This window comes from Exserohilum turcica (assembly GCF_000359705.1).
Source record: "Exserohilum turcica Et28A unplaced genomic scaffold SETTUscaffold_3, whole genome shotgun sequence".
NCBI lineage: Eukaryota > Fungi > Ascomycota > Dothideomycetes > Pleosporales > Pleosporaceae > Exserohilum > Exserohilum turcicum.
Genome location: NW_007360136.1, coordinates 439,375 through 462,522, shown reverse-complemented (window position 1 = coordinate 462,522; position 23,148 = coordinate 439,375). Strand labels below are relative to the sequence as shown.

The 23,148-nt window shown below is 50.6% G+C and overlaps 12 protein-coding genes across 12 annotated transcripts in view; 9 read left to right on the top strand and 3 right to left on the bottom strand.

Moving 5' to 3' along the window:
* SETTUDRAFT_91612 (uncharacterized protein) overlaps nt 1-462 on the bottom strand; it is a gene marked incomplete at both ends in the record, with an annotated part of 2,123 nt that extends 1,661 nt beyond the window's left edge. Inside the window, one exon of the mRNA XM_008029012.1 lies at nt 185-462. Within this exon, the coding sequence (XP_008027203.1) occupies nt 185-462 (278 nt within the window). The remainder of the gene's footprint in view (nt 1-184) is intronic.
* Nucleotides 463-3,633: 3,171 nt separating this feature from the next.
* Nucleotides 3,634-4,580, top strand: SETTUDRAFT_20137 (uncharacterized protein; the record flags this gene model as incomplete). The annotated part of the gene is made up of 3 exons (XM_008028675.1): nt 3,634-3,749; nt 3,803-4,027; nt 4,076-4,580. The coding sequence occupies 3 exons, from the start codon at nt 3,634-3,636 to the stop codon at nt 4,578-4,580; spliced, it is 846 nt and encodes a 281-aa protein (XP_008026866.1).
* Nucleotides 4,581-6,637: 2,057 nt separating this feature from the next.
* Nucleotides 6,638-7,891, bottom strand: SETTUDRAFT_163496 (uncharacterized protein). Its single transcript, XM_008029011.1, has 2 exons — nt 7,069-7,891; nt 6,638-7,001 (listed from the first exon to the last, which is right to left on the bottom strand). The coding sequence occupies exons 1-2, from the start codon at nt 7,503-7,505 to the stop codon at nt 6,836-6,838; spliced, it is 603 nt and encodes a 200-aa protein (XP_008027202.1). The 5' UTR covers nt 7,506-7,891; the 3' UTR covers nt 6,638-6,835.
* On the bottom strand, nt 7,839-9,024 carry SETTUDRAFT_154269 (uncharacterized protein; the record flags this gene model as incomplete). Its single annotated transcript, XM_008029010.1, has 2 exons — nt 7,839-8,605; nt 9,000-9,024. The coding sequence occupies 2 exons, from the start codon at nt 9,022-9,024 to the stop codon at nt 7,839-7,841; spliced, it is 792 nt and encodes a 263-aa protein (XP_008027201.1).
* A 618-nt stretch (nt 9,025-9,642) lies between these two features.
* SETTUDRAFT_163495 (uncharacterized protein) lies at nt 9,643-10,783 on the top strand. The gene is made up of 2 exons (XM_008029009.1): nt 9,643-9,878; nt 9,947-10,783. The coding sequence occupies exons 1-2, from the start codon at nt 9,797-9,799 to the stop codon at nt 10,606-10,608; spliced, it is 744 nt and encodes a 247-aa protein (XP_008027200.1). The 5' UTR covers nt 9,643-9,796; the 3' UTR covers nt 10,609-10,783.
* Nucleotides 10,784-11,142: 359 nt separating this feature from the next.
* On the top strand, nt 11,143-12,339 carry SETTUDRAFT_31858 (uncharacterized protein; the record flags this gene model as incomplete). The annotated part of the gene is made up of 1 exon (XM_008028780.1): nt 11,143-12,339. The coding sequence occupies one exon, from the start codon at nt 11,143-11,145 to the stop codon at nt 12,337-12,339; it is 1,197 nt and encodes a 398-aa protein (XP_008026971.1).
* Nucleotides 12,340-12,598: 259 nt separating this feature from the next.
* On the top strand, nt 12,599-12,997 carry SETTUDRAFT_31857 (uncharacterized protein; the record flags this gene model as incomplete). Its single annotated transcript, XM_008028779.1, has 1 exon — nt 12,599-12,997. The coding sequence occupies one exon, from the start codon at nt 12,599-12,601 to the stop codon at nt 12,995-12,997; it is 399 nt and encodes a 132-aa protein (XP_008026970.1).
* A 377-nt stretch (nt 12,998-13,374) lies between these two features.
* Nucleotides 13,375-13,941, top strand: SETTUDRAFT_154267 (uncharacterized protein; the record flags this gene model as incomplete). The annotated part of the gene is made up of 1 exon (XM_008029008.1): nt 13,375-13,941. The coding sequence occupies one exon, from the start codon at nt 13,375-13,377 to the stop codon at nt 13,939-13,941; it is 567 nt and encodes a 188-aa protein (XP_008027199.1).
* A 785-nt stretch (nt 13,942-14,726) lies between these two features.
* On the top strand, nt 14,727-17,312 carry SETTUDRAFT_179282 (uncharacterized protein; the record flags this gene model as incomplete). The annotated part of the gene is made up of 2 exons (XM_008029007.1): nt 14,727-16,458; nt 16,506-17,312. The coding sequence occupies 2 exons, from the start codon at nt 14,727-14,729 to the stop codon at nt 16,874-16,876; spliced, it is 2,103 nt and encodes a 700-aa protein (XP_008027198.1). The 3' UTR covers nt 16,877-17,312.
* Nucleotides 17,313-17,899: 587 nt separating this feature from the next.
* Nucleotides 17,900-18,303, top strand: SETTUDRAFT_163493 (uncharacterized protein). The gene has a single exon (XM_008029006.1). The coding sequence runs from the start codon at nt 17,904-17,906 to the stop codon at nt 18,213-18,215; it is 312 nt and encodes a 103-aa protein (XP_008027197.1). The 5' UTR covers nt 17,900-17,903; the 3' UTR covers nt 18,216-18,303.
* A 714-nt stretch (nt 18,304-19,017) lies between these two features.
* On the top strand, nt 19,018-19,748 carry SETTUDRAFT_136527 (uncharacterized protein; the record flags this gene model as incomplete). The annotated part of the gene is made up of 2 exons (XM_008029005.1): nt 19,018-19,592; nt 19,663-19,748. The coding sequence occupies exons 1-2, from the start codon at nt 19,097-19,099 to the stop codon at nt 19,746-19,748; spliced, it is 582 nt and encodes a 193-aa protein (XP_008027196.1). The 5' UTR covers nt 19,018-19,096.
* A 1,583-nt stretch (nt 19,749-21,331) lies between these two features.
* SETTUDRAFT_90930 (uncharacterized protein) lies at nt 21,332-22,444 on the top strand (the record flags this gene model as incomplete). The annotated part of the gene is made up of 1 exon (XM_008029004.1): nt 21,332-22,444. The coding sequence occupies one exon, from the start codon at nt 21,332-21,334 to the stop codon at nt 22,442-22,444; it is 1,113 nt and encodes a 370-aa protein (XP_008027195.1).
* Between the last annotated feature and the right edge of the window lie 704 nt (nt 22,445-23,148).

The window sequence follows — 23,148 nt, the reverse complement described above, 5'->3', positions numbered from 1 at the left end:
GTCTAGTAAGCGATAGCTATCGCTTACCTAGACAAAGGCCGAAGCACCACAGACACACTTCAAGCACAAACTCGTATTTGTAAATAAATCTAGTTAGAACGGCCTCGGCCAAAGTCTTACATAGCCTCGAGCTCACTAGACTCTAATGGAACAAAAAAAAAATACCATGTTGCATGCAACATACCGGGTGTATACAAGACATTGGGCCCAGCTAACACCACGAAGTACCCCAAAACATTGGGGTTGTACGACGAGCGGAATGTTAAACTTTTGAGCTATAGCATAGGCTCCGAACGGAACTGCACTTATGGACCAAAGAAGCATCATCGACTCTGGAAGCCCCACAGTGCTCTTTGTCCGGTAGTTTCGCCATATTTGAGGTATGAGCTGTACACACCAGAACACAGTCCCGAGTGTGCCAAGCACATTTGCTGCCAGTGGTATGGATGTCTGAGGCGCCATTCTGGTTCGGTTGCGCTCTCTAAATGGGCAACCCTGCTTTATCGCGCCGGCGCACAATTCACAAAATTAACACAACTCGTAAGGCTCTTCAATAAAGACAGTATTCGAGAATCGCAGGAGAGAAACCTACAATTGAAAATTTCGGGGTTCTGGACTGCTTCGTTTACACCTATTTACACTGGCGCATAGCGGGGCCGCGGAGCGGCTCAACCCACAGATAAGATCCGACAAGCAGCCAAACAAGTCACAGATAATGCAACCATGCCATTTCCTGATTACTCCATTTCACATTTGGATCAGTAACCATGCATAAACCAGTCGTCTATGTGGCGTTTAGTTGATCCCGCACGAAGCATCCGATGCGCACCTCTGAGCACGCTACAAACACAATCGGCAGTCCAGCAGCATGATGTGCATAAGCCGCTGATCTCCTTCTCCGCTATCCCTCTACCAGTGGAACCAAAACTGTAGGAGCTGCGGGAAACTAACCAGGTTCTGCGGTTGTCGCCGGTACTAAAATACCAGTGAGTTGCTTGCAGTGTGTGGTTCTACCACGCAAGAGATACCTGAAAAGCCACATTAAGAATGGTGGAGGATTCTTCTGTACCACTTTCGCAGCAGAAACTACTATGCTTGCAACAATACATCGACGAAAAGAGTTCCTCGAGATGACATGAGAGTGGTGGTATGAGCGATGTTTTGACGATATTTGAACACTGATTGTTCTTTCTAGGAAGTATCATGGACTTCGATCTCAAGCAGTGGGTTTATAAAGATTCAATTTCCGCTTAAAATGGAGTCAAATCACTCAGTACGATTGATAGGCCACCTAGCCTTCTTGTTTTCTAGGAACTCATGGGTGTGCTAGCAAGGTATATAACTTTCCACTGTCCTCCCGGATACTCACTGACATGTCTACTGAGAAAGATTTCGAAAATCTCATTCGATATCGCGAATTCTAGCTTCCTCTTTAACAAGACTCCAACAGGGTTGAACTGGTATGGTCAAACAGGCTTTTCCTTCTCTTGTTTTGAGCTTGATTCTGGTACCTGTGACTTCGATACGAGCCGTCAGGTGCCTACGCGTATCAGAAAAGGACCTGTTTTCACATAACCTGTCTTTAGGATGCAGAAATTCACGAATTTATGGCTTTGTGATAGGAATTGGTGGGAGCTCTAGTCCTACGCGAAGAGATTACTTCAGTGGTATATATACCACCCTTGATCACCATGTACTCTTAAGTTGTACTGATCAGCAGCAGATACATCCTGTTCTGGAAGAGAGCCTAGGCGTCATGCAAATCACTGTAGTGTCTAACACATCTATACAAGGATACTGACACAATGTGTAGATCCTTTTCGCTTAACTTAACATCAATCTTTTTTCCATCGTCACGACCCTTTTCTATAAATCGACAGCTTGATTTCGTCGCAGCGCAATCATCTGATGGTGGACAAAGGTTGTATCCACTGCTTGTAGTATCGGCCACTCCGGATAGCAAGCACAATTAGTGCGCTGAAAAGGAGTGTGCACACACATACAAATATGATATGCATAACATGTTAGAATTAATGCATGCAGCGTTATATTGGTCAGGTTCTTTCTGGACGCAAGTAAGAGCTGGGCGAAATAAAGTTCAAGGAACTCTCTGCATGATCGTCGGAGGCATATTTCCGCCGAGAAGCATTTTTTTATCCATGTAGCAGCTGACAGCAAAGTTACACAGGGAAAGGATGCCGAGTAACACTGAGCAGATATATGAACACCGCGCATTAAGCTGCATCGAACACGAAACAAGAAATTCCAGCTAGAAGAATCTACTGGCACCCAGGCTTGTATCGACCAAATTCTACGGCAGACGTCGATATGATATGGCTCCGCTGTTCAATCCTAGACCGACAGTTTGAAGATACTTTGATCTGATGCAATCCGCAGGCGGATATCTCGGTTAAGTTTACCACATAGTATATCTGCCATGTCGAATGTGTTAAGCACTAGCAGACCTTCGGATCTTGGCCTGCATAGCTATCGCAGTCAGACCACTACCCTAGCCTATCACACCATTCACGGTCTTAATGTTCAATAGCGACTGACCGATCCAAACCTTGTATGCATCCGCTCTTCGCAATAACTACATCCCCCTCTTCCGGCCCTTTGGAAAAGTTCCAGGCCTGAGACCGCCCTCTCGACCAAAAGACGAATCGGAAACTTGCCAATGTGCTTGTGCGTAGATATAATCACTGCCTCCAATGGCAGCGCAAACTGCCGTCAGACCGAAGGAGAATGGGCGGATTTTAAGTCCAGAGCTACACCGAAGCCAGTCCGTCCTTTGGCATATCGGCCAATAAGTGCCAGCGCATGCTGACTGTCATGCATGAATGGCGCAGTCGTGTGTGTGGTGGGAACCTGAATCAGTGACTTCTCACTGCTCCCTTATATTCTCGAAAGACTTTTAACCCACTTGTGCTCCGCTTTTTTCTTGCCACCAAAACCTCGCCCAAACTGCAAACTTGGCACGCATCGTTCATGCGCACGGCCCCCGGTCTATGTCGAAGATCCCCATCTTGGTCCTAAAGTTTGTGGGGTAGCGTGTTTGACTCTGTCATCTTGAACTGTTCGCGCAGCTAACCGATTCAGCAAATATCGAGTCTTTCTTCTAGATCTTCTCCCTCCCCCTCCCAGGGCTCGCTCCATAGCCGACTATGCGCCCCATCTGGACCGACATACATGCCTTCTAAGAGAGCTCTATGAGCAACGATATTGCTCCACCCTCAAGCTATGTTGCTTGGGGCCCCTTTGTACGGCACAACTTCAAAGTACCGCCGGTGACCCGGCTAGATCTGATTGTATCGTCTACGATCTTCGGACTGGCCATCCTCCTTGGTTCATGTGCAGCTTTTATCGGTTACAGGCAAACTAGAGCCTCCCGGCAGCCGTGGAGATGTCCATACGTTTGGATGATATGGCTTGAGCTGGCTGCTTCGGTGGCCCTGGCTATGATCTGTTTGTTGTTTCTGCTGTGGGTCATCCGGCCGAGCTTCTACTTTTACACAGGCACATGCAAGTGCTACACCACCATTCACACAGGCTAAACTAACATCACTAGTCATTTGTTGGGTAGTGCAGATCCAAATGCTGCCTCAGATCATTATCAATCGCATTTGTCTTATCATGCAGGATCGAAAGAAAGGAAAGCGTCTTATTATAGGCTCGGCAATCTTCATCACTCTGATCAACATTAGCGTGTTTTTCGTATGGATACCCGCGCGTCTTCAGATAAGCGAAGAGTATTGTATTTCTTTCACAACCTACCTTGTCAGGGTCACTAACATGAACCAAGGTTTATACGAATCAATGATGTCTGGGACCGAATCGAGAAAATTCTCTATTTGCTTTTTGACGTTTACCTGAACTGGTATTTCATACGAGTAGTCAAGGCTGAGCTAGTGAAGAATGGCTTGACCAAGTACAACCGCTTAGTTCGCTTCAACAAGCGCATGATTGTGGTCTCTCTTCTCTTCGATGTCTTGATTATTGCCGCAATGAGCATCCCAAACGGAATGGTGTAGGTTACAGCCCGTGCTTAATAGCAGATCCGAACTAAACCTTGCAGCTATCCTATATTCCATCCGCTGGCTTACATAGCCAAACTCAACATTGAGATGTCCATGGCTCACCTCATCAGAATGATTGCTTTGGACGAGCGAAATTCCAACCCCAACGTGTCTCTATTTGTCGCATCAGCATTGGCACCCGATGAAACGAGACCCATCACCAACCTCTTTTCTGAAGTCCGCATGCCAAAACGTGCGCTTATCCTCAGCCTGTTCAGCAGCGACCCGTACAAATTCGTACGTCAAGATGCTCAATCAATAGAGCCAGGAAACATTTCCACACGAACTACTACGCTCACCGACCTTGAGTTCAAGTCCTTGGAGCACAATTCCAGTACGAGAAGCGGTTGCGACAACGATGACAGGGCTGCGCATGAAGCCGGACTAAAAGGTCCTGTGCTCAGAGAAAACATCGATGAAGAGATGGGGATTTCGCAGCAGGGGCACGATGTAAGAGCTCCATATCACCTGGCTTCGCATTCTCGAGCAAAAGGTGCTGAATGAGGACTGCAACGATGGTGTCATTAACGAATATCGACCACTTATAGCTACGAGAGTTTCGACAAATACGTCTGCGTGCATATCCCCGTTCTGAACCGCTCTATCCGACGCATGTATTATACGACAAGGGGTTCTGGGCACTACGCGCTCTCGCGTGAACATTCGAGGATCTCACCACTTTCTGGCGCGCTCTTAGTCTTACGGGATGATATTTACACTGGGCACCACCGCGCACCGAGCGCACTCGTCTGTCTACATGGAGACTAGCAAAATTGGTTCATCGATGTACTCTTACGGACTGAGAGTAGCGGAAATCCCAGCTCTACGACACTCATACCATCGAACCATCCCTCAATGTGCCAGTCGCCCGAGTACTCTTGCATTTACAATTCACTGCAACATCGCGCGGACCCTGTACCACAACCCAGGATCCAACGCGTAACCAGCACGCACTGTAATGTGCCACAGAGTGTTATCCCCTTCGTACAAGCCATTATAGCCCCAGCGCACACAAGCTCTCTTGTATCGAATCGCAACACAACATTCATACCCGCTCTCCCAATACACATTTAGCCATCCAAATAGGCTGCAAATCGCCCATTTCTCTACTCAACACCTTGTGCAGCCATGATTCCATGGAAACGGGGGTACACGTCCCCTCACACAAGCGCTACAGGCAATCTATCCCGTGCAACGAAGCACTCTCTCTCTCTCTCTCTCCAAGGAAGAGCGCATTCACGTGGTATCCGCATCGGCAGGCGAGAAAGAGAAAAGAAACGAGCAGGGGAAATTGCAATGCCCGGTTTGTGTAATCCTCCAAGCCGGCCCATGATGGTATGGGTGCGAAACAGGGTACTTGGGGCTGCGCACAAAAATAACGGGAGGGGAGGAGGGTCTTCGTTGAACGCTGGGTTATAAAGCGTATTTAGTATAAACTGCAATGACTACTTCGCACTTCAGTCTGCCGCGCGGATCTTTCTCTTTCTTTCTTTCCTTCTTGCTTGCAGGCTGCGTGAGAACATAAGAGGCTGGTAGTAGTCACGATATATGCACTGCCAACATACAAGCTCACTTATCCTGCTTTTTCTTTTCCCGCATCATCGCCATCTCCCGCATACCCACCATGAAGCCATCCTTCACCCTCCTAGCTTTCACCGCACTATCCACAAGCCAGGCTCTAGAACCCATATTCGGAAACGCAGAGCCCAGCCCCGAAACCAGCGCTGCATCCTATGGTACTTCTCCTCCCATCCACCTCCCTTCTTCTCCTTTTGCTTCTGCTCCACGGCACTAACCCCCCAATCAGAAGAAAATCTCATACTCAACGCCCCGCCCCCAGGCTACCCGGCGCCCTCGTCCTCGGCCATTATCCCGATCCCAGTGTCGGAATCAAGTATGCAGCATGTACACGGTGCATCATCGCCGTGTCTCACGACGACGACAACAATGACGCTGACGCTTACGCACACGATACCCGTTGTCCCTGTTATCGCGTCGTCGGCGGGGAGCGTAACGGGGATTGTGGAGGTGAGCTCGTGGGGGGCGTCGCAGCCGTCGTTGGTGGTCGAGAGTGAGAGTGTGGGCCTGGGGAGTAGCGTGGTGGTGTCGGTGTCGCCATCGCCGTCAGAGTTGTTGTCGTCGGTAGCGCCGCCGCTGGATACAGGGGCTCCGTCTACCATGTCGTTTGAGAGTAGCGCTAGCAGTACAGTGGTTGGTAGCGAGCGGAGCACGAGTATCGCGCCGTCATCGTCGTTGTTGTCGTCGGGGGTTGCGTCGCAGGAGAGTGGGAGTGGGAAGCCTTTTGGTGGTGAGACGACAATGCCGATGCCGATGCCGACAACGACGGGACTTGGAGGCAGCCAAACTGCGTCTGTGTCTGGAACGCCGAGTTCGACATCGTTGTTTGTGGATGCGGCGGGTGGGGTGGGGTTCCCGGTTATGGGAGTGATGGCGGGTATAATGGGGTGGGCGGCGGTGGTGTTGTAGGGTGGCAAAGGAGACGGAGATGGGGACGGAGGTAATGGCAGTGTAATGTGCGGGGAGACAGTGTGGTTGTAATGGTATATTGTATGCCTGTGCTTACTCGAAATAGCATTGTGTAGTTTGATGAGATTGATACGAAATCCTAATACTATTTGACAATGTAGGCTACTTGAGTGACTCGAGTTTATACTTTACCTGGAGATACAAAGAAGCTGGATGAGCTTTGGCAAATGTCGTCGACACGACGCCACGAATGCCTTTCCAATAAACCTTCATTATACCTGCTCGTTGCGGTCCTGAGTTTGGATGCGAGCAATCTCCTCATCACTGATTGTATCCACGTCCAGGGTGATTTCTGCCTCATCGCCGGTAAGGGCAATAGCACCCCGCTTGTTACCCGTCATGCAGCACGAGTAGAACAAACTAGCCCAGAGGAAGACCCTATTACATCTTCGTTAGTACGCATATACGAGACGCCATAATATTCGTAGAAATAAAAACAACGCACCAGTTGAAGAAGTTAAGCCACAGTAGCATGCCCTGCCATGTTCCGATCTTGACGCCGTTCATCCACATGCCCTGTTCCCCAGGCCTCTGTCTATCCTGGTCTGCCGCCGCAGGCGCACTAGAAACGTATCCGATGAAGCCTACAATCGACATGCCGAAGGCAGACGCCATCTTGAGCATTTGGTACTTGGCATATTTCTGTTTGGACAGAGTGCCAGCTTCTGCGCGCTTCTGTTCGCGGGTGATGAAGAAGACAGTGGTGATAGAGGTGAGGAGGGGCGTGTAGAGGAGACTGAAAGTGAATAGTTTGTGGCGGTCTGGGAGAACGAGTGTGATGAAGGAGGCGAGGACGACAAGACTTGCAATAGCAAGCTGGGCGTATTGTAGCGCACGAAGGCGCGGAGATGTCGTCGCAGTGAAGGTAAGTGGAATACGCATTTCGAAAGCAGATACTGTTTTTGACGTGGTGTGAAAGAGATTAACGCGTGGAACCTGGAAAATGCGATGCGAATAACTGCACACAATGTGGATGCTGGAGCAGCTTTATGGATCGGATTCTCTCTTCACCGGTTGCGCCTCAGGGCGATCTGGAATGCATATCCCTGGCGCCTCGTCCCATTTTTGGCATCTGCGTTTACTAGGCTTGTATGTGCTTTGCCGTGAAGGACATGCGATTGGCCAGGGTGCCTAGAAACGGGGCGCGCGTTACTGAATGCGCTTCGTCTTGGTAAGGCGGCCAACGTAGGCGTAGGCGGAAACGTCGGGGCTGTATCAGCACTCACTGAGAGGCCCACTGAGGGATGCGATGAGCTCATAGGCATTGATATGATTTATGTGAAGCCCCGTTATGTCTCTGTTGTGGCTGAGCCGTTCGCTCATGGTGCTGGTTTCGGTTATCAGTCTGTCGGTGTTATTGGGACGGAGCTCGAAAAGCGCGATGAACGTGTCCGCCTTCTTTGCGTCTGTGTGCTTGCCGTCTTGCGGAGACCTAAACTGAACATGATTGTAAGACTTGCTCGCACTTCCGATCTTGGTGATTTCTTCGTCGACTTTGGCCAGTTGAGCATAAGTTATCTCTGCCCATGCGCCGCTCTGTCCGCAGCCAAGGTGTTCACCGATCACCCGCAACGGGTCGCGATCCAGCCCTCCGTTATCGACCTGGTATACAACCATAAATAGCAAGCCCTGCGTGTTGGCCGGCTCGACTGATATTGAAACCGGTGAGCCCTTGGACAGGACACTTCTACAGGCAAACCGGCTCATCTTTGCGAGGCATGGCATAAACTGCACTGTCCTTTTTGTTGGATGGTTGAGTGCGTACAGATACTCGTCCGAGGCGAGGTCCCACACATTGGATGCTTCGTAAAGGGCAAGATACTCGTTTTGTCCGTGCTTACGGTTGAGCGCGCGGTACCGACGCGCCCGCTGAAATCCTGGTAGGCGAAGACGCTCGAGAAGATGCTCGTTCGTCCACCAGTCGTCGAGGGCGCGCTCATCCACTGAGGCGGGATCGACAGAACCCCATAAAATAAGCAGGCCTTGTGGACTGCTCGTCGCTGGAGTTTGTGGGGATGCCATCTGGCCGTGTTGATGGATCGTCGGGCGCGGGGTTCAGCATCACAACCTTGCGAACAAGATGCCTGCTAAGAGTAAACCACGCATTGCCTCGAGCAGCGCCGAGGAACTTTGTTATAGTAGCGACCGGTGGGTAGGATGGAGGATTGGTGACTGGAGGCGCGGGTATAATGCTGTTGTTGCAGCAGTGGGAATGCCGAAGGGGTGGAAAGTGGGGCTAAGTAGGCATCCGCATCCTTCGTCCTCCGCGACTGCCCTCTGCCTCTGTCTCCAACCAACCTGTTCCTCCACCTCCACCTCCACCTCCACCCTCCATCAACAAGCACCCTCCCGGCATCCGCATTTCGCCCGCAACACGACGAAACCCGCGTCCAGTCGCCATGGAGACAGAAATAGCGTCATGGCCAGGCATCTCGAAGCTTAGCCTCGCGGCCCGCGAACCAAACGACGTGTCAAAGCTGTCTTGGTTGGCCAAGCGGGCGTTTCATCACCATGCGTATTCCTGACAGCACACCCCCCAGCCACGAATTGCGCGCCTCCCTGCCTGGGCCATGCTGCATCTCCTTTTCACGTGGCATGTGGTAGTGGTGGTGGTGGTGGTGCTCCCGCGTCACAGCCCAACCTCCATCAGGCACCGCAGCCGAGTCTGAATACCGTTGGTACTAACGACTCGGATATCTACTACTACAAAGACCCACTAATGGTTCATCTTTTCTCGTCGGAGTTTGTGGCTCAGGCCTTACATCACCTGACTCGCGGCCTTGGGCCCAATCTCCCAGCGCCGGAAGCGACCCACGTGACAATTTTGCACGTCTTGGTGCTAATCTTTCAAGAAAGCGGCTGTGCATCTCATGCAGATCGCCGCTAATTGCAGGTTTCTAGCCGCGGCTAACAGGACACCGCTTCCTATCAATTTCAGGGGGCCAGATGATAGATACGCCCGGCGCTTCATATAACTGGAACCAGCGCGCATGTTTGCAAGCCTTGCCTTCTGCTCCGCCGCGTTGTCCCACTCGTTTTGCTGTTGCAAACTTACGCTCTTTTACGCCCACCCGTACTCCAGCCACTTGTTTAATCACTTACGAAAGCCTCGCTACACCATATCCTAATCCCTGTCCTCGTATTACGGAAGATCCATCGTTTAAAAGTGCGATATGCGTCAATCAACTGCCATTCTCTCCATCCTAGCAAGCTCTGTCAGCGCATCCGATGTTGTCAGCTTCTACTTCCCTGGCGGTTCGTCTCCCGTGCTCTCTTGGTGTGCCCCTGCATCGACTGAGCCGCACTAACACCACCCTGTGAAGGCTACGAGGGCCTTGACCCTGTCGCGACCATAAATACGGTCAATCCCACAATGACTGAATTCCGCATGGCATGCCCAACCAATGTCGACAGCGCAGACTGTGGCTGGGGCCCCGGCCTGGATGCAACTATCCTCTCGCAAACGCGCTACCAAGCCACCATGGATTTCGAGAGTGTCTACATGAGCCTGGGCTGCGATTACAACAAGAAAAAGGTCGAGATGATGTGCACAGTGAGCCAGAAGGGCGGAAACGATGATACTGGCGGCAAAGCCGTCACCGCATCATTCACTGGTGATGATGTCAAATTCCTGACTGTTACTGTCGTTGCAGGAAACACCTTGTTGAGCACGAAGGCAAGCACGACACCAACTGCGTCAGCTACAGCAGAGAGCGTTCCCAAGTCCAGTTCTATCGTCACATCCACAAGCAGTGCGAAATCAAGTCTGGCGACACCTAGTAGGACTGCTAGCGCGACCAGCAGCAGTGGTAGTAGTAACAGTAGCAGCAGCAGCATGGTTTTCAGCTCTAGTGTCGAGAGCACCCCCACGCCTAGCGGTTCATCTGCGGCGCCACCCGAGAGCACGGGTGCCGCTGCCAGGTACAGTGTCGGGGGCTCTGCGCTACTCATGCTCGCTGGTGCGGTCGCATTGAATATATGGTGAGCATCTTAGTAGACGCCTTAACTCCAATGCCCACTATCGACGTCTTGAATCATTAACGGAAGTATGGGGGCCCCTCGCACTTGATTAGGACCATAATACGAACTACGCTCGACGAACAATGTCCAAAACCTACTATAAAACAGTGCACTGGAATGCTAATCGTATCAAAATCCGCGTCCAACCCCCACAATGTTTCACAAAAGCACGTTTTCCATGTGACAAATCACATTCACTGCCAATGATACTGCGTTCTCAGCCAGATCTCGCTTCCCGTTCATTTTTTGAATGACTGTTTTAGGTCATCACGTGCTTCAAACACATTCACTATTTAGCAGATTGTTTGCTAGTCGCTTATAAAGCGCTGAGAAATTTGCACCTTTACTACCTCCTACTCCGTATACTTTTTTGTGATCAACTCAACGACAAAGGTAATCTTCCTCCCTACGTACGATAGCCAAAGACAGTTTACCGATTCTTCATCAAAAGATCTGCAGGTACGACAATACCACTGACACGTTTCCACCTAATCCCATCATGATGGAGCACCCGGATACGGTCTTGGTCGGACTCCCCCCGGAATTGCTACTCCGAATCGCGAGCAACATGGAGATTATGGAGCTCAAGACTCTATCCCTAACATGTCGCCACTTGCGAGAGATCGCCCAGGAGACCCTGATTCGAAAAGCAACAGTGCTGCCAGCCGGTATCTGGACTCTGGTGAGATTCTTGGAGCGCCGTCCGGGATTAGTTGCACCGCTCACACACCTTCGACTGGCACTTGGAACGTCCGAACAAAATCGCTCCATGTCTGATGATCATGAGCACAATGCGCAGACATCTGACCATGCTTCGTGCAATGAGGTCAAGTCCTTAGATTGCCATGCAGTTGCGATGGCTACGCTCTTCACCCTTACAAGAGGCCTCAAGAAAATTTCCCTGGACACTACAACAATGATACACGCTGCCATGCTCATGTCCTGCGTCGACACGGACTATGATTTGCCGGGCAGCCTAAAACCGACGTATGACGAAGCAGGGGCGCATATTCAAGGCCAGCTTGAAGAAATCACGGTCCACCTCGAGACATGGGAAAATCCTAACAATATTCACTTCGACGTGTGCATGGATTTCTCGTGTTTCAGCAATCTCAAGCGGCTCGTGGTTCCGTGCTGGACCCTGGCTAAAAATATCACCCTGTCTAGGCCGAACAATTCACTGCCGAAGATACCTGAACAAGTTGCAGTCCTGGGTGACGCTCTTCCCAAGTCACTAGAATCAGCTTGCTTCCTCGTCGAACCGAGCAGGATCTTTTGGGAATGGTACAGCCTATTGATTCTGTGTCAGGATGGGTTTCCGAAACTGCGCGAAGTTGAATTCAAGTTCCAGTACAATGTCCTTTCAATAGCGTGGGCTATCGCCATCTCTGAGGAGAACAGGGCAGAGGTTCGAGATGCCTTCGCCAAATTGAAAGACTCACATGTGTCTGTGGTCACTACCTTTGGGAACAAGCGGTTCTTTGACGAAGCGCGCAACAAAAAGCCCCCGGCGAACATGGTGTACACCACTGGCGATCTTCTTACTGGTATTGACAGATGCATAAGATATGTTCAAAAACAGGAAGAGGGGGATGATGATAGCGACATTGACGGCGATGAGGAGGAGGGAGAGAATGAAGAAGATCGTGAAGACTATCAATTGCTACAAGAGGTAGGCTACTGGTACGATACCTGATTGGTCCCGGCCGTCAGATGCTATTGGGAGTCCATGTATGTCGCGTCCATGTAAGGACTGAAGCGGAGTCGACACCATCGATAGTTTAGGAATGGCGCATACTGCCAAATGAATTTTTCATAATGCCATCCAAATTCTCCATGCTTGCACGGGCGATGCGTTTAGGAATACTGTTGGCGGGCGTTGTTTTGGCGTCGCTCATACAGACTTAACATTGCTATTGCTATCAGGGTCCGCGGCCCGCACTGACAAGCGCGCCATGACATCATGGCTCTCCCCACCCCTCCTCCTCCTCCTCCTCCTCTGCCTCCTCCCTCCCCAGACCCTTTCCACTCCACACCGCGTTAACAAGTCTAGACCTCCAGCTCTTTCGCGCTTATGCCGTACGACCGCCCTTCGTTACAACCTGTCAACGGCTAGAGAAGTCGTGAGCCTCGCGCATGACATCATATTCGGGCTGCTGTGTGGGGAGGCTGTGCGTTTCAGCTGCGCACCACCAGGGCAGAACCGAGATGCTCAGCCGCCACGCCTGACCGGAGAGTCCAGAACACCGCGCCCTGGCCGTCCTGTGACGTTATGTCAGGGCCAAAAGTACACGAGAGCATGGGAAACACATGGTGTGGCTGCGGAGCTTATCCGCCTTGGGGCTAAAAGTTGATCCCGAAAGGCGCTGGCAGTCTAGACCTTTCTGTTGTCGTGACCGATATCTCTAGGAATGATGTCGTTGTGGCATGGTTTCAAGACTGTCAGTGGCATTGTGCGCAAGGCAGCTGGATTACGGTGAGCCCGGGTGCGCAAAAGAAGGTTGGGTGAAGAGTGTGGAGAGTCTGTGATCTCGATGGGAGGGTTCTGGACGCTGCACAATGTTCATGTTTCGCGAGGCGCGACAGTCATGTGCGTTTTGTACAGATTGGGCTGTGAGTATAAAGATCTCTGTCTCACGATGACATGAGTAGGACATTCGCCATACCCGGGACACAGCGTACATCATCCTCACTACATAGCCGACGACATATCATATCCACATACTCCAGAATGAGGGTACCTATAAGGCACACTGGCATACCGATGCACCCACGGCCTTCTTTCACAGAACCCAACCACACCACTCAGGGTCGCGAGATCAACACCTACAACACCAATTGCGAAGTCACGATGAATCCCCAAAGCAAACCCAAGCGAGGCACAAAGAAGTACCGTGTTGTTCAACGTCCAGACGGTGTCATCGTCGAGTTTCCACGATATCGACCTGCAGCCTCACATCAAACACCAGAGTTCCAATCGAAACCGCACAGGGCGATCTTAGTTTGCCCTAACTTGTTCATAAGAGAGATGGAAGGGTCGAAGCCTGGCAGGACAATGTATCAATTAGTCGGTGATAAGATGTTTGAGAGCAATATTGGAGGTGATAGTGGTGCCATAGAACGGGGAAGAGGAGGATACCATGATCTGGCAACACAACAACACATACAAAGGGACACTGAGACACATACATCCAAACGACAAGATGACCTTAGTTTGGCTGCAATTGATCGTTTTCTCCGCGAACCGGCACCCTGGAGTCCATATTCTACACGAGAGGAACAAATATGGCTTGAGTAGTCGTTTATCAGCGCAGGCTGCTGTGCTGATAGGCTTATTGATGTTGTATCCCTGTTTTTCTTCGTATCTGTACAGCTTAAGCGGCTTGGTCTTGTTAAAGGCTATATTTTGGATCCTCTGAGTGTTGCTGAAGCGCATGTGTGGGAGGTCGCTATCATTTAAATAGCGGTGTGTTATCGCGGTATCTGTCAAGACTCTCCCGTGTCTACTGGGTCCGGAAGCTAATGCTAAATAAATGCTGCGTGACATACCTTTAGGACCGACTGTCTCCGTGCTAGCTCCACGCAATGCACTAAACAGGAAGCTATCCCGAGTTTCGTCCAGACAGGCTTCCCGTCCTTGGATAATAGAAAGCTTGACCATCTCGATCCACTGAACCGTCACGTGGGGGGGTGCCTGGATAACAGGCAGCAGTGACGAATGGGCCACTAGCGCCTTGGCAGGGACGTGTCCCTCCTCCCACTACAGTGAACGAGCCCTGCTACCAGAGACCTTGCCACGCAAAGAGAGGTCCCTAGTTCTCTTCAATACTTTGATTGATCACGTCCAGAGTCTACTGCGACCTTTCTCCAGCTTCTCTTCGCCGCATTCACTTCCTGACGTTACATAGTGTACGTCAGCTGCGAGTACCGCGGTTGCCGCAGGTGTGACTAACCCACGGGACTAAAATGTCCACGTTGATCTCTGACCAGCGCATGAGCAGTATGGAAGCGGCCTAAAAGAAATCACAAATCAACCGACGGGCTGTTAAAACCCCGCCTCACACAACCCCGACCACTCCAGCAATGGCGCCATCAACACCATCCAACTTCGGTGTCAGAAAGAGACGTGTAGCGAGCCCTGGTGTTTCGCCTGCGATCCCGCACCTTCTGCGCGAGACGACGATATCGGAGGCCAGTTCCAGCAGTGGGTACAATGAAGTTCAGTACATTGAGCACGCCGCTCCAGGCCAGGACAGGAAGACATCGAAAAAGCACACCACAGGGAAATGCCTTCTTGATCTCCCGCCCGAGTTGATTGACTTGATAGCTTCCAAGCTCCGCAAGAGCGCGGCGATTTTCAGCTTCGCGCGAGCAAACAAACGGATCAATGGCATCTTACAGGAGACCATTGTCCGGGATCTGGTTCTTGGCCGACACCAAATCAAAGGTTGCCTTGAGATGCTCGCGCGCCACCCTGAACTCATCCAGAAAGTCTTCACCGTTGACCTTGGCGACTTTGGGTGCTCTCACCACGAAAACTGCACCTGTCTAGGCAACGACGACTTCGATGCTGACGCTAAAGAGCTTTTCGATAAGATCATAATTGCAAACACTGGCGGTGACGTGCAATGGAGCCAAATGCGCAAGTACAAGCTAAGAAAAGGCCATCTTTGGCAAAAGGACCAGGCCTTCTTCTTGAATCTGCTAGTGATCTTGTGTCCGAACATCAGAGCGGTTACTATTGAGCTGCCAGAGGCCAGGCAGTTCCGATCGAGTGAACCACCTCCGCCAATTCATATGGCGCCTCAAACCTTTCCTTCGTTGAATCCGGAGCTCCGCCCAGTTATTCCGTTCCAAGGACTTGCCTTCCAGGTACTGCGCCGCACACTCCAGACGCTGACCATTGCCGAAGACACTAGATGGAAAGGACCAATGACAATGGAGTCTATTCCTTCTTCCGATCACCTCAAGTGGAGGAATATGGGAAAGCACACCATCACGCTGGATGGATTCTCAGGCCTGAAGCGCCTAGATGTGCCGATGGAGGCACTCGGCCGCCCGGAGTATGTTACATTCACGAATGAGGACTCATTCTTCAAATACATTAACATAGATGTGGCGGAGAGACTGAAACGTCTACTCACATACCAGGACTGGAGGGCACAGGATCGGGAAGAAGCACGTGTTAAGCGGGTGCCGCTTACTCTCACACACCTGCATTTGCGATCATGCAACAGATGGACGTTTTCTTTGCTGAAGAAGATCAATGAGATTGACGCCAAGGATCTGAATCTGAGATACATCGAGCTCTTCTTCAACGTTGAATCTCACCAGGCCATTATTCATTGCGATTCACTGGACAAGGGCCGCTTCAGCTACCTAAGATTGTTGATGGAGCTTCAGGAGAAGAAGATCGATGTTCGTTTCTATTTTGGAGCAAAGCAAACACCGGTAGATATGCGCAGCGAGCTGGAGGCAATGCGCTTCTTGACGCCTTTCGAGCTCGCACATTTCTCTACCTACCGCAGGCCAATCTCAGATCTGAATACAGAAGCTAGCAAGAGGCGGCGGTCATCAGCCATTGGAAGTCGGCTTTTTCTGCGGCACGCTAGGAGCCATTTCCAACTCATGAATAGCGCGACTTTTGAACCAGATTCATGGGCACGAAGCGCCTTCTTTCATGGGACCAAGACTCAAGCGAAGGACCATTCGACCCGAGACCAAAAATCTCAAGGCCAAAAGAGTCGAGCCATCAAGTGGATCACTCTGGTACAGGGCGTGTGGAATATCAGTCGAAGGGGACCTCCCTTACTCCGTAAGATTTTGAACCATCGACGTATTCTTCTGCTAAGAAATTATCAGTTCTAGACAGCTTCAAGTTCAGTTTTCGCGTGAAGCGGAGCCTTGGGTGCTTGCCGGAGCAAGTTACCTTCCAGGGTATTGTAGTACCCATAGCGAGTCATATTCGTGCGCAACCCGTTGAAGACATTGAGAGCTCAAAGAAGGCTTCAGAGCCAGTGAAAGATGAGGCGAGGCGCAGGAAAATAGGCCGTAAGACAAAAGAGACCGAGTCGGATGCAAACGACGTACAAATGTTGGAGAGCACCATGATAGAACTGGAGCTTGGATCTGACTCCAGCATCGACAATGACAAGGCAACCCCATCCGATACGTCCGAATTCAATATTGCGATCTGGAGCAGGGTGGATTGGAAGAAATCTTTGAGTCTTTGAAGACGGTCAGCTCTGTATGAAACAAGTTATAACCAGCGTGGATGATGTATTCCCTGACAGCTATAGCAGTTGCTGGTTATGTGGATTTCTATTTCATTTATATCTTTGTTCTGGGAAAGGGTGGCATGGAGTTGGAGCATCGGTACGTCATGGGCAGTGGAGAGTGAGCTGGACTCAATGTATAAGGTGGAGATGAGGTGGCTCGGGGAGCTCAAGCTTCTTGACATGAAGCTGAAATGGAGCTACAGTCATGAGCAGGAGCAGGAGGCGCACCACTATGAATGATTGCAGTCTAGTGAGTCTGAGAGAGACTCGTGTGGTGCACCGTCTGAATAGAGCGGGTTGTAGACTCTTTGCTTAATTCCAAGTCTCACGACTGCACGGTTTAAGAATCTGTTATTTTGAAATCGCATTAGGGGAGTCTTCATGTAATATCAATACATTGCCTGAACTTCTCGACGGTTATGAAGAAGATTGAAGTGATTTGGTCACGGCAGCACACTGAATCTGCTCCGTCGCAGGCGTCCCCCCACAATTGCCGCACGAATTATAAATAGAATCACACACCCTCACATGAGCGTCATTGCAACCCCAAGACAATATCCTTCCTCCCACAATACCAAAATCAATACATCCTTTACCAACCCTTTCACCTCGTAAACTGGGCTTGCCCCCCCCCCTGTGCGAGGCGTCCAAAACCAAGATCGCTGTAAAGTAACACGAGCTGGTGCGCGCATCAGCTGACGCACCAGAGAGGCAAACAAAGAAGCACCCCCCCCTAAACCGCAACCCCTACCCCCTGGACAACGCAGCACTATATGAAAAAAAAAGCGTGGAACACGAAAAAAAAGGTTAGGTTGCATGTGGTACGGCACGCAGGTGGTGACAAGTGATGGGTTTGACGGGTTTGACGGGGATTAATTTGTGTATGTGTGTGTGGGTGGAGGGAGGGGGGGGGGAATAAAGGCAGGGTTTTTTCGGGGTACGGAGTACCAAGCTATGGTATAGTGGGTAAGTACTTGGTTGCATGGCTCGCTCGCTCTGTGCATATTGTTGCTACGTTACTTGCGTCTTCTGGAACGCTGACGATGATGATGATGATGCGGAGAAAGCGTTTACGGAGGGAAGTATGGGGAGAAGGAGAAGGAGAAGCGAAGGAAAAAAAAAGGGGGAAAACACTCCACACTTTCAGCCCTCGTATTGGTGTCGGTATCCCACCGTGGTCATCATTCCCACATCCCACATCCCACGTCGCATCGCATCGTATCGCATCACCATCACCAATACCAATACCAATACCATCCGCCAATTTCAAACCCAAGTTTTTCAAGAATCCTAGAACAACAAAAAAAAGAAAATGATCGTGATCAGGGTGCTACAATCCCTCACGACTCGATACCACTCTCTCTCTCCGCTCCCCATTCGCACCCCCCTCAGCACTAACATGGCCAGCCAGCCATCTCTCTACTCCCCCCCCCCCTTTTTTTCACATCTCATATCGGGGTTGTAAAGAATACCCCGATGGACTCGCTACCACTACCGCATTGCTAAACGCGTGCTGTGCATCGTGATTGGGGCGGCGCATGGCAACACAGGGGGGAAGTGGAAAAGACGAGAGGTTACAGGGCGGGCTTGGGATGGCGCGAGGCTGAAAATAGCCGGGCGAGCCAATGAGTGGTTGGTGGCAGTGGGTGGTGGGTGGCGGGACATTTTCAGCCTATTTTGTGCGACAGAACAAACGGTCTTGATGGGCTGGGAGGAGTCTAAGTAGGGAGGGTAGGGAGGGCAGGTTAGTCTGGAAACGGCGGCGTTTTTTTTTTAGAGTTTTGGTCCTGTGTTGCTGTGGTTTGCATGGCGAGGATACGTAGGGATGCGGCGGCGGCGGCGGGGAGCGAGGGGGAAGCACGAGTTGGAAAGGGCTGGTTTGGGCGACGGCTGAGGCTTGTGTGCATGTGTTGTCGTGTGCCTGTGTTGGTGTGTGGGGTGATGTGAGTGGGTGATTGGGTGCGTGTACTAAGTATAGGTAGTGTGATATGATATGGATGGATGTGTGTGGTTCCATGAGTATGTGTATAAAAGAAGGAGATACTGGTTCCGTTCAAGGCAGCCGTTTTGTTTGCATTGCGACGGTTCTTGCCTATCGCGATACTAGCTACTTACCTACCTCCAGCAAGACTCTGACGAGAAATACAGAAGATATAGTTTTATCACAGCACGGCCATGTTTTTCCCTCGTCTCCTCGCTGGCGCGGCTACTTGGTCCCTCTTCCTCTTCACCACTGTGCTCGCGCGCGGCCGCGCCATCGTCACGAATGAATGCCCAGAACCCATTTACCTGTGGTCTGTCGGCGGCAAAATCAGTCCGCAGTACACGGTAGCCCCGTCTACGTCCTACAGCGAGACCTTCACGCACGACCCGGTGTCCGGCGGCATTGCAATCAAGATCTCGCCCGTCGACGGCGGCATCTTCAAGCCCAATGTCAGCCAGACTATCTTCGCGTACAACCTCGACGGCGAAAAGGTCTGGTACGACATGAGTGATATTTTCGGTGATGGCTTTGCGGGCCGCACCATGACGCTCAAGCCGAGCGAACCCACGTGTCCGGAGATTGTCTGGGGCGCCGGAAAGCAGCCGGCGGGGAGTACGGTGCGGTTGTGTGGTGCCGATGGGAATCTGGAGTTGACGTTTTGCACGGGCAAGTGCTTGCCGAGTTGGTGTGAGTCTGACATGCTTTCTCTACTGTTGAGGTTGTGCACAGAGAGTGGTTTGCTGATGTGCGTGTTTAGATCCTTGTGGAAACAATGCGCCGGGAGATCCGAGGGTTTGCTGCACGCATTGCATTGGAAGTCATCATTGTGTTGCGGCTCCTTGATGAGTGTGATTCAGATGGTAGTTGGCATCTTGTTTGGTGGGGCAAGGTGAAATTGAGTCACTGCGTGTCTCGGATATGGTGTCCTTGTATATCTTGTTTTGGGCAATGCGGCGAAGGAGAGAAAGTAGTGGGTCTTCTTGTCTTTTCAATCCCTAAAGGACTGTAGAGTTCATTCCTTGAAATATTGATTTCCAATGAAAATTGAGTCAGACCGCCTCCAATGGGGATATGATCCGAAAGCTGTGTGCTGGTATATTCTTGCCCTTCTGGGGAAATCTTGCCTGGTTACTAGCTGAAATATCATATTTCAAAGTGACGTCGAGTATTCCAACTGTACACTACAAATCGAGTCAGGGGTAATCATTCAACTTTCGGTAATATCAAGGTGACATGTGATGCATTGCCTCGTCATACTAAGGAGGGACATGAATAAGAGATCTCAAAGCCAGTCACACAGGAGTCATTGGAAAGGCGAGATAAAGTCCATATGCCAGTGAAAGCCCGGAACCATTATTCTATCTAACGAAAAAACAACCGAATGAAATATACAGCAGCGAAGTAGATGTTGAAAGCAAGACTCGCAGTGGCTGGAAGTGTTAGAGGTGACATCATGGGATTACCGAAGACAGTGAAAGAAAGTAAGAGAAAGAAGCATGGGTCATGGCAAGCCAAGAGTCCCAAAAGATGTATTTTTGAGCTTACCATTACAAAGGTAAAATGAGAAGTTAATATCTACCATGGTCGACATCATAATCGGCACCTCACATGATAGTGCAGATCGCGGCTGCATGTGAGTGCGCGCAAGACTACGGAACAACGTTGCGGACTTCAGCCTGTGCATTACCGGCATTATACCTAGATGAAGCATGGGATTCCAAGACAAAACCCCATCTTGGTGCAAGGCCAAGCCCCGGCACTGATGGGAAATGACTTGTTGTCGTGAGGGCAAGGGTAAAGTGAGCAGGATCCGCTACGTCATCGGCACATCACCTACCGCAGGGGTTGCTGAAACTTCGATCGCCATGAATGAGCCTATCACACATAGATCCGGAAAATACTTACGACGAATTAGGCAAAAGAGATGCGGAAGGTTGTCATCGTTTTGCATGGCGATCTGTGAGGCTGGAGCATCGATGGGTTGTATATGGCTGCACCTTCACCGCGATCTCGTGAGGCTATACCGCTTTGGGCCGCCAATGGACCCACGCTCTTGGCATGACATCTCGACTTCCAGCCTTGGCTTGGCCAAAGGGGAATGCCAATTTGACGTAAGCACCATGGCATTGCTTCGCCTGCCAGCAGCGCTCCGTGGTGACTGACACGACACAGAAATGACTACGCCCTCGCCGCCCTCGGTGCTACTTTCTGGCTCAACTGATTCCTTAGTCCCCAACAGTTCAGGCCTCACTCAGCTTCACAGCAGCAACGCCGACGGCAGCGCTACCAGTAGCATGTCTTCGCGGTCGCGCGCCCATCCAGTTAAACGGCGTCCCCGACCCGCCCAACGCGAAGACTACAACCCCACATATCTCCCTTGGAAGAAGCGTCTGGACCATTTTACCTGGTCGTGGTTCGAATGCACAATGTCTACTGGCGCCATCGCGACGCTCCTGGGGCAACAGCCGTATAGCTTCAGTGGGTTGAAGACAATTGGAAAGATATTCTATATCCTGGACATCGTTCTCTTCCTGACATTCACTGCGTGTATTTCCTACCGCTTCATACACAATCGCGGGTCTCTCAAACTCAGCTTACACCATCCATATGAGAGCTTCTTTTTCGGCGCCTACTTTGTCAGTATTGCGCTCATCATCTACTGCATGGAGTTGTATGGCGTTCCTTCAACTGGGCCATGGCTCGTCAAAGCACTGGAAGTACTCTACTGGCTTTATGCCGCGGTTGTGATCCTGGTCGGCGTCTTCCAATATCACGTTATCTTTGACCGAAGGCATCTTCCCGTCGCCGACGCCATGCCCTCGTGGATATTACCAATCTATCCCTTCTTGATTCTCGGGGTTCTCGGCAGCACTCTGCTCAAGAGCCAGCCACCCGACGCTGGCTTCAAAATATTCATTGGCAGCGTCACATTCCAGGGCTTGGGCTGGACCATTGCATTCCTGATGCTTACGCTGTACTTTACCCGCCTGGTCAACAGCAATCTTCCCGAGATTCCGAAGCGACCAGGCATGTACGTGGCCGTTGGCCCAGCTGCCTACACAGCCAATGCCTTCGTTGCGCTCGGTATGCAGGCTCCGAAACACGTACCTGAGAATCTACTCGGCATCACCTCTTTCCCTGTTGGCGACGCATTTAAAGCCATTGGAGTGATTGTTGGGATATTCCTGTGGCTGATTTCATTCTGGTTCAGCGCTATCGCCACCGTCAGCATCATCATCAGCGCTAAAGAGTCGCATTTCACCCTTAACCACTGGGGCTTCATTTTCCCAAACGCCGGCATGACGATTGCACTGATCTACATTGCCAATGCGTTGGAAAGCCCGGGGATCAAGGGTGTCTGCAGCGCCATGACTATCATACTTGTCATCTTGTGGATTTGGGTTGCCATACTCAATGTGAAGGGCGTCTTGCAGAGGGAGGTGCTGTGGCCTGGCAAGGATGAGGACATGGAGGATATTGAAGGGCATGGACATAAGCCTGGTGATGAAGAACAGGGACAGGAGGGTAGTGAAGCGTAGCTTGATCTTCTTGTATCACGATTCAAGATCTACAATAATACTATAGTGGTGTAAGAGCATAGCTCTACCTGAAAAGACTTTCCTTCTCGTTCTACCAACGGACAATTGCTAAATTTTTCATTTTTTGTGAGTAGAGTAATATACTATTTCAAGATTAATTTCCCAATTCACATTAATAGCAACGTACCAACGAAAAGTAAATTACCATATATATATGTTGAGGTGGTACATCGTGATGCACGGTACATAGGAGTATTTTCGAGAGCCATGTCTTCCAAAATCTCGGTTTTGTTCTATCAATGGTAAGCGCCAATTTCCATACTCCTCCTTGGAATAGACGGTCTAGGAATGTATGTATGTACGATGGACAAAATTTCACCTTGATGAGATTCCTTCTCACCGCATATCATCCGCTCTATCCAAAAATAATGATATTCCAACAATGTCTGAAATGCTTCCTATTCTTGTTGTTATACGCGCTGCTAATGCAACCCTATAAGTATACATCAATATGGTAAGAGTGAGCACTGTTCTAAACGGCTAATTACTATGTATATTGACGGATATTGTAGAGACGTCTTTGAACGCGCGCAAGCAGTTGGGGAGCGCATGCAAAGTACTACAGCTAAGGCGGTAATATGGTAAACGAGATCTTTGTTTCTAGGAACTAGGCACCCGCAACCAGTAGTGGCTCGGGCCCATGC

Coding starts and splice junctions, on each gene's coding strand:
- SETTUDRAFT_163496 (XM_008029011.1), bottom strand. CDS start 7,505: ATGCGTATTCCACTTACCTTCACTGCGACGACATCTCCGCGCCTTCGT. Junction 7,002..7,068: donor TGGCTTAACTTCTTCAACTG/GTGCGTTGTTTT, acceptor AAGATGTAATAG/GGTCTTCCTCTGGGCTAGTT.
- SETTUDRAFT_163495 (XM_008029009.1), top strand. CDS start 9,797: ATGCGTCAATCAACTGCCATTCTCTCCATCCTAGCAAGCTCTGTCAGC. Junction 9,879..9,946: donor CAGCTTCTACTTCCCTGGCG/GTTCGTCTCCCG, acceptor CACCCTGTGAAG/GCTACGAGGGCCTTGACCCT.
- SETTUDRAFT_163493 (XM_008029006.1), top strand. CDS start 17,904: ATGGCTCGCTCGCTCTGTGCATATTGTTGCTACGTTACTTGCGTCTTC.